This window comes from Rhinoraja longicauda, unplaced genomic scaffold (assembly GCF_053455715.1).
Source record: "Rhinoraja longicauda isolate Sanriku21f unplaced genomic scaffold, sRhiLon1.1 Scf000360, whole genome shotgun sequence".
Classification (NCBI taxonomy): domain Eukaryota; kingdom Metazoa; phylum Chordata; class Chondrichthyes; order Rajiformes; family Arhynchobatidae; genus Rhinoraja; species Rhinoraja longicauda.
Genome location: NW_027601578.1, coordinates 75,223 through 83,950, shown reverse-complemented (window position 1 = coordinate 83,950; position 8,728 = coordinate 75,223). Strand labels below are relative to the sequence as shown.

Sequence of the window (8,728 nt, the reverse complement as noted above, 5' to 3'; positions counted from 1 at the left end):
GGATCGCTTGTTTGACGTCGGCTATGATGAATGGCCATTCGTACGTGCGGAGGCCTAACACAAGGGACATCTTCCGTGTACCGAAAGTGCGAATTGGGCTGCCATTAACCGCGATGAGGGTGGGACCTGTCTTACCTGATCTGGTTTCGAGGTCGGTCGGCGGCACTATGCTGACGATGGCTCCCGTGTCTACCAAATATTCTGTGTCCGTGAATCGATCATGGACATAGAGGCGCCGGTTCTGGCCAATCGTAACTGCCCCTATGTACGATCGGCCGAGGCATTTCCCGCGAAGGTACAAGGCAAACGACAGTTGCGGGATTCGTTACCCCATCGTAGGTGATAATAGCACCAGCCGCGCTTGTGTGGATCTTTTTGGCGGGCTTTCGGAGAATTGGCGGGAGACGTGGCGCCATCTTGCCGTCGCTGTGGCGTGGTCACCGATGTCGAGACTTTGTTGATTGAACCACTTGCCTTGTTTTTTGCCGCTATGAGCGCGTCCGCTTTCGCTGCATATGCTTCGGGGTCCTTAAAAGAACAATCCGTGAGCAGCAGTCGGACATCCTCGGGAAGTTTCTCGCGGAATGCCTGTTCAAACATCGGGCAATCCGTATGCTCACCGGCTAGCATCATCATTTCGGCCATGAGGACGGAAGGCAGTTGGTCTCCAAGATCCGGTAGGTGCAGAAGTTTTGCCGCACCACCATGCTTATTAAACCCGAAGGTTCGCAGTAATACCTTCTTCATGGCCTCGTACTTGTCTTCCGCAGGTGGATTCACGATGAACCGCATCACGCGCTTGGTTGTGTCCGGCGATAGAGCGCTGACGAGGTAGAAGTACTTCGTGGATTCGTCCGACACCTTCTTTATATGGAATTGAGCCTCGGCGTGGATAAACCAAGCTTGCGGTGCGTGCGTCCAAAATAACGGAAGATGAACGCCTGCCGCGCTTGACTCCGGTGTGCCCTGCTCGGTCATCGTCAACGAGGCGTCGGGTTCCTGCTCAGTCGGTGATCGTCCAGATCACGTCGGGGTCACCAATATGGCGAGTCCGAAACTTGTTGGTTGTAGACGAAGTTTATTGCAGCCGCAATACCCGAATACAGAGTTAAACAACAAGGTACAGGACAACCAATACAAACTTACTGTCTTCCTTGAAGACTTCGCCGAACTGACTAAATCGGGCGCCAAACGCGCACATGACATCGCTGGCCAATCAGCGATGTCGCTCCCTGGACCAATCCCCATGGTCGCGTTCCCACGTGACCTCGCTGGCCAATCCGAGGGTTCGACGACCTGGACCATTCTCTATGGTCGCTACACCACACCATCACTGTAACACTGATACATCCCACACCATCACTGTAACACTGATACATCCCACACCATCACTGTAACACTGATACACCCCACACTGCAACACTGATACACCCCACACCCCTCACTGTAACACTGATACACCCCTCACTGTAACACTGATACACCCCACACCATCACTGTAACACTGATACACCACTCGCTGTAACACTGATACACCCCACACTGTAAGACTCTTGTATCAGTAACACATATTTTCTCTGTTGTTCTGCTCTGGGTTATTTCCCTGTTCAGTGTCGGCTGTTTCCTGGCAACTGGACCCAGTTTTTCTACATTTCCGGTGGTTGGGTGTTGTGATCGAGGCTGCAGCCTCTCACCAGTTTCCTGGTTTATCTCAGCGGTGGAGTGTCGACCTCAGTTGTTGTGTTACGGAGACCTGGCCACCCCTGACCCTGTACCTGACCCTTGACATCATCCTAACCCTGACCCTTCCTGCACCCTGACCCTGACTCCTCCCAAACCCCCTCCTGTCCCATATCCTGACCCTTCCTCACCCCTGACCCTGTGACCCTGACCCACCGTGACCCCTGTCCCTGACCCACCGTGACCAACTGTGACCTTGACCCACTGTGTCCCTGACCCACCGTGCCCCCTGCCCCTGACTGCTCACACCCGTAGTTTGCTGCATCGCTCCGGCCTGGACTGGAGCTGATCCCGTCCCGGAGCCCCGCGAATCCCTCACCGTCCCTTCCCCGATTCAGGAGGAGGAGGGGTTCCCCTGCCGGCCATGGGGGATCAGCTGGAGCCCAGCGTTCCTTCGCCGCAACTGGAACCCGACGCCACCTTTACCCCGGGGTCAGTAGAGCACCTGACCCCTGACCCAGGAGTGGAACAGTGCGTGACCTCTGCCCCTGGCTTGGGCGTGACCCCTATAACCCCTGCTGACCTCTCCCGACTGTATCACCCTCTCCCACGGGGGGAGTTCTCCCCCTCTGTCCTCCCCCCGTCCTCGGGCCAGAGCCACCGGGATGAATTCTTTGCTCTGCGGGTGAGTGTGGGCTGCGCGGTGGCTGGGAGATGGGTCTGGGATACTGCTGGGAATCTGGGCATCGCCTCCTGGGGTCAGCGACGGAAGGACAGGCCTGGTCTCTCCCCCTGATGGTTGTGGTCAGAGAGAGGGCAGAGGTTTCATCTATCCGTCTGTCTCACAGTGAAGGGTCACAGTCTCCGTCTCACCTCTGTCTCTCTGTTGGATGGAAATCATCTCTCTCTCTCTCTCTCTCTCTCTCTCTCTCTCTCCCCCTCTCCCTCTGTCTCTCTCTCTGCCTCTCTCTCTGTCTCTGTCTCTCTCTCTGTCTCCCATGGCCACTATTTCTCCCTCTCTCCCCAGTGGAGGGTCAGTTTTATTCTCTCCCGGCAGAGGGTTGCAGTCTCTGTCTCTCCCTCTCTCTCCCCAGTGGGGGGTCACAGTCCCTGTCTCTCCCCAGTGGGGGGTCACAGTCCCTGTGTCTCCCCAGTGGTCACAGTCCCTGTCTCTCCCCAGTGGACATAAACCATTTCTCTCTCACTGTATCTCCACAGCCAGGTGTGTTGCAAGCAGCGATCAGCGAGACGGAGAGAACACTGGGGGATGAAGACGGCAAAGTGCAGGGAGCCTGGCTCCTCACAGAGTGAGAGACCCCGGATCAGTGGAGCGGCGGGGGGAGAGGGGAGAGGGGAGAGGGGGGGAGAGAGAGAGGGGAATGCCCAGCTTCTGCCGGAGTGAGACGTCAGTGGAGAGGGTGCAAGTGAGCAGGGGGTGGGAGATGAGGAGGGGAGGTGTGAGGGAAAAGGGGAGAGGAGACCGTTTCCGAGGGACAGGCAGGGTGTGGGAGAGGATAGGGAGGTGCGGATAGAGGGACAGAAAGGGGAACTGGGGAGAGAGAGGGGAACGGGGAGAGAGAGGGGAACATGGGAGGGAGGTGAACAGGGGGGAGAGAGGGGAACTGGGAAGAGAGAGGGGAACTGGGGGAGAGAGGGGAATGGGGGAGAGAAAGGGGAACATGGCAGAGAGAGGGGAACATGGGAGAGAGAGGGGAACTGGGGAGAGAGAGGGGAACTGGGGGGAGAGAGGCAATCCTACAGCTTGACTGACCCCTGACCCACAGGCGCAGATGTTGGTCAGGGGTGAGGCTGTGGGTGAGGGAGGGTGGGGGTGAGGCTGTGGGTGAGACAAGGGGGTATGGGTGGGGGTGTGGGTGAGGGAGGGTGAGGCTATGGGTGAGGGAGGGTGGGGCTATGGGTGAGACAGGGGGGTGGGCGAGGGAGGGTTGGGCTGTGGGTGAGGTAGGTTGGGGCTATGGGTGAGGTAGGGTGAGGCTGTGGGTGAGGGAGGGTGGGGGTGTGGGTGAGGGAGGGTGGGGGTGTGGGTGAGGGAGGGTGGGGGAATGGATGGGGAGGGTGAGTGTGTCTGGAGGGTGGGGGTGTGGGTGAGGAAGGGGGGGGTGTGGGTGAGGGAGGGTGAGTCTGTAACGGGAGGGTGGGGGGAGGGTGGGGACAGACGCTCCCTTTGGGAAGCCCCGTTGCCAGGGAGCAGGAGTGAGTGAGTGCATCTCCCCATCTCGTGCCCCACTCAGGGTGGACCACTGGAACCGGGAGAGCGAGAAACTGGTGCTGCTGACCCCACGAGTCCTGCTGGTGTCTCATTACGACTTTGTGGGCCTGTCCTGTCACCTGCTGCTGCGAATCCCCCTGCACTACATCGACAGCATCACTGTCGGCCCCTTCCACTTCCCCTCAACCTCCCTCAGCAGGTGAGTCAACACTGGGCGGCCATGGTGGAGCAGCACTAGAGTTGCTGCCTCCCTCTCCCTCTCCCTCTCCCCCTCCACCCCCCCTCCCTCTCCCTCTCCCCTCCCTACGGGTGCTGTCTGTATGGAGTTTGTATGTTCTTCTCGTCACCTGCGTGAGTTTTCTCCGGGATCTCTGGTTTCCTCCCACACTCCAAAGACGTACAGGTTTATAGGCTAATTAGTTTGGTACATGTGTAAAAATTGTCCCTTGTGTGTGTAGGATAGTGGCTATGTGAGGGAAGTGCTGGTCGGCGCGGACTCGATGGGCCGAAGGGCCTCTTTCTGCACTGAATCTCTAAACAAAACGAAACACTGGGCTCCCCACACCGCCCCCTCCCCCACCCTGGGGGAACCTCACCCCCCCCTCCGCCTCCCTGGGGGAACCTCACCCCCCCCTCCCCCACCCTGAGGGAACCTCACCCCCCCCCACCCTGGGGGAACCTCACCACCTCCCCTCCCCCACCATGGGGAAACCTCACCCCCCCCTCCCCCACCCTGGGGGAACTTCACCCCCCCTCCCCCTCCCTGGGGGAACCTCACCCCCCCCCCCACCCTGGGGGAACCTCACCACCTCCCCTCCCCCACCATGGGGAAACCTCACCCCCCCCCTCCCCCACCCTGGGGGAACTTCACCCCCCCTCCCCCTCCCTGGGGGAACCTCACCCCCCCTCCCCCACCCTGGGGGAACCCTCACCCTTTGCCGACACCACCCTCCATTCCCCACCCCCCCACTCCTGGACCCCCCTCACCCAGTCCCTCCACCCCCTCATATCCCACCCCCCCACTTCTCACGCAGTCCCTGCATATCCACCCGTGCACCAAATCCCTCCCCTCCACTCTCCACTCCGAGACAACTCTTACCCAGTCCCTACAGCCCCCCATATCCCGCCACCACCCCCACAACCAACTCTCCACTCCTAGATCCCTCTCACCCAGTCCTACCCACCCCTCCATTCCCCACTCTCCACTCCCTCTCACCCAGTCTCTACACCCCCCCCCCATATCTCACCCCCCCACTCCTAGACCATCCTCACCCAGCACCAAACCACCCCATATCCCCCACTACACCCATCCTCAGCCAGCCCAGACACATCCCATATCCCACTCTCTCCCACTCCAAGCCACCCCCACTCAACCCCGCCCACTTTTACACCCTCAACTCACCCACTCCCACTCCTGCAAACCCCCATACCAGTTCACCCGGCTTCCCTTTACCCCCCTACACCTCGTCTCCACCCCTGCACCCTCCAGACCCCACACACCCTCCCTCCCACCCCCACTCCTCAACATCCCTCAGCCCCTCCCACTCCTACACCCCGATATCACCCCCCCACTGCGAGACACACCCTCCCTCCCATCCCCCACCCCCACACACCTGCCCTCACCCACCTCCCCAATGCCCCACATACACCGCACTTACCCTCTCCCCTCCCTCACTCCTAGACAGCCCTCATCCCCTCCCACACCTACACCCCACATCTCACTCCCCCTCACCCTCACGCCTGGACACCCCCACACACACTGTCCCTCCCACCTCCACTCCGAGACACACCCACACCCTCCCTCCTAAACCCACTCCTAGACACCCCCCACCCACACGCCCTCACCCACACCCCCTCACCCACAAACTCCCTCACCCCCCCCCTCACCCAAAACCCACACCCCCTCACCCACACCCCCTCACCCACAACCCACTCCCACCCCCCCTCACCCACACCCCCTCACCCACACTCCCTCACCCACATCCCCTCACCCACAACCTCCACCCACACCCCCTCGCCCACACCCCTCACCCACACCCCCTCACCCACACCATCACCCTAACCCCCCTCACCCAAACCCCCCACCCACACCCCCTCACCAGCAGCCCCCTCATCCAGACCCTAAACTCACCCCCTCACCCCTCACCCACACACCCCCGTCACCCACCTACTCATCACCCACACACCCCCTCACCCACACAGACTTCACCCACCCCCCTCACCCACCCCCTCACCCACACACCATCACCCACATACCCTCACCCACCTACCCCTCACTCACACACCCCCTCGCCCACACCCCCTCACTCACCCATCACTCAGTCCCTGCCACAGACCAGGTTAGGGTGGGGAGTGTATGGGGACCCCTGGAGTGGAGAGGGGGGGTTGGAGTATGGGGGGATCGGTGGGAGTGTGTGAGTGGGTGGGGGCTCAGTGTGGGGAGGGGGGGTTGGAGTATGGGGGGATAGGAGTGGGAGAGGTTGAGTGGGCAGAGGCTCAGTGTGGGGAGAGGGTGGCTGAGGAGATGTATGTGGGTGTCTGAGACTTGGGGTGTGTGGGACGGTGGGATATGGGGGTGTTTCGGACTGGGGGTGGGTTATGTTGGGTGTAGACGTGGGAGGGTATGAGTGGGGGGTGTCTCGGTGTGGGGAGTGGATGAGGGCTCAGTGGGTTATGGGTGTGTCTCGGAATATGGAAAGGGTGCGGGTTTGTAAGTGTGGTGTGTGTGGTGTGTTTGTGCGTGCACGTGTGTGTGAGTGTGGTGTGTGTGCGTGCGTGCACGTGTGTGTGTGCACGTGTGTGTGTGTGTGTGCGTGTGTGTGAGTGTGAGCGGGTGTGAACTCACCGCCCTGTCCTTTGAGCCCAGGCGCTGTGGGCTGGGGCTGCGGCTGGGATGGGACAAACTGCGGGAGCCGTCGTTCCTTTCCCGCTGGAACCCCTGGGCTCGGGATCTGCCGTCCATCATCCTGACAGAACACCCCGGGGTAGAGAGCGGGCACCTGTCACCCCCCTGCACGGTGAGTGGGGAGACTGGGGGGGGGGCGAGACACTGGTTGGGGGGTAGGGGAAACTGTGGTGGGAGGCACTGGTGGGGAAACTGTGGGGGTGAGGGGAGACCGTGGGGGGGGGGAGAGACTGTGGGGGTGAGGGGAGACTGTGGGAGTGACACTGGGGGTGGGAGACTGGGGGTGAGAGATGGGGAGAGACTGGGGGGAGACTAGGGAGGAGACTGTGGGGGGTGGACTTGGGTGGGGAGACTGTGGGGGGGACATCTACCTGTGTCTCTCTCTACCTGTGCCTGTGTGTGTGTGTGTGTGTGTGTGTGTGTATGTCTGTGTGAGTGTCTGTAGTCTCGCATCTCCCAGCACATGGGTGTGTATGTGTGTGTACATGCCCCACTCCACTGTCTCCCTCCCTGTGTCTGTGTGTGTGTGTACATGCTCCTCTACAGTTTCTCTCCCCGTGTGTGTGTGTGTGAGTGTATGTGAGTGTGTGTGCCTATGTGTGTACGAGCCCCTCTCCAGTCACCCCGTGTGCGTTTGTGTGCGCGTGTACATGTGTGTGTACATGTTTGTGCATGCATTTGTGTGTAGGTGTGTACTTTTGTGCGTGCATGTACATCCCCCTCACCAGTCTCTCTTCCTGTGTGTGTGTGTGTGTGTCCATGCTGTTGTCTCACTCCCCCTCTCCCCTGTATGTCTCCCCGTGCTGCTATCTCACTCCCCCTCTCCCCTGTATCTCTCCCCGTGCTGCTGTCTCACTCCCCCTCTCTCCTGCCCACAGTTGGGGTCTTTCCGCACGGAGCTGACCCGGGGGGTGGGGATGGCCCACCGGGAGCAGCCCCTCGCCGGCCGAGCCAACGGGCCGCTGCTGCTGGAGAAACCCATCTAGATGGAGACGGTCCTGGGCCTGGTGTCTGCCCTCAGCAACTGGGCGCAGCTGGGCTACGCCAAACCTCGCCGTCTGCTCTCCTTCTAGTGGAGCCGTGAGCTGGCAGCGTGAGAGCCAGCAGCCCGCAGCCAACACCCACACACACTGATCCAAGCCTCACCATCCCAGCGGCCGCAATGGCAGAGGGGTGGCGGCAGAGACGGAGAGGGGGGGTGGGGGGTGGGGGGGGGAGGGAGGAAGAGCGTGTGTCGGGATCAGCAGACCACTCATAGAAACAAAATAAATACATCAAAGCCTGAAAATTCCAGCATCAGTGATGGGAGAGGGGGAAGAAGAGGGGAGAGGGGGAAGAAGAGGGGAGAGGGGCAGGGAGGAAGGTTTTTTACGAGGATGTTGCCAGGACTAGAGGGTGTGAGCGTTGAGTAGGCTGGGACCCTATTCCTTGGAGCGCTGGAGGATGAGGTGTGATCTTATTAAGGTGGACAAAATAATGAGAGGAATAGATCGGGTCGAGTCTCTTGCCCAGAGTAGGCGAATCGAGGTCCAGAGGACATAGGTTTAAGATGAAGGGGAAAATATTTAATAGGAATCTGAGGGGTAACTTTTCACACAGAGGGTGGTAGGTTTAAGGAACGAGTTCCCGGAGGAGGTAGTTGAGGCTGGGACTATCCCAACATTTAAGAATCAGTTAGCCTGGTACATGGATAGGACAGGTTTGGAGGAATAAAGGCCAAACATGGGCAGGTGGGCCTAGTGTAGCTGGGACATATCGGCCGGTGTGGGCAAGTTAGGCCGAGGCGCCTGCTTCCACTGTGACTGGTAGCTACAAAATAAATTCATCAAAGCGTGAAATATCCAGCATCATTGAAGGGAGACGGAAGGACGTGGGAGGGGGAAGAGAGAGGGGAATGTTGGATACGGGGAGGG

The 8,728-nt window shown here is 60.0% G+C and overlaps 1 protein-coding gene across 1 annotated transcript; it reads left to right on the top strand.

Annotated features, from left to right (window-relative positions):
- The first annotated feature begins 2,104 nt into the window (after positions 1-2,104).
- On the top strand, positions 2,105-7,801 carry LOC144590858 (tumor protein p63-regulated gene 1-like protein). The gene is made up of 5 exons (XM_078395241.1): positions 2,105-2,365; positions 2,899-2,987; positions 3,933-4,109; positions 6,777-6,927; positions 7,694-7,801. The coding sequence occupies exons 1-5, from the start codon at positions 2,105-2,107 to the stop codon at positions 7,799-7,801; spliced, it is 786 nt and encodes a 261-aa protein (XP_078251367.1).
- Positions 7,802-8,728: the final 927 nt, after the last annotated feature.

Coding starts and splice junctions, on each gene's coding strand:
- LOC144590858 (XM_078395241.1), top strand. CDS start 2,105: ATGGGGGATCAGCTGGAGCCCAGCGTTCCTTCGCCGCAACTGGAACCC. Junction 2,988..3,932: donor GGAGCCTGGCTCCTCACAGA/GTGAGAGACCCC, acceptor TGCCCCACTCAG/GGTGGACCACTGGAACCGGG. Junction 4,110..6,776: donor CCCTCAACCTCCCTCAGCAG/GTGAGTCAACAC, acceptor CTTTGAGCCCAG/GCGCTGTGGGCTGGGGCTGC.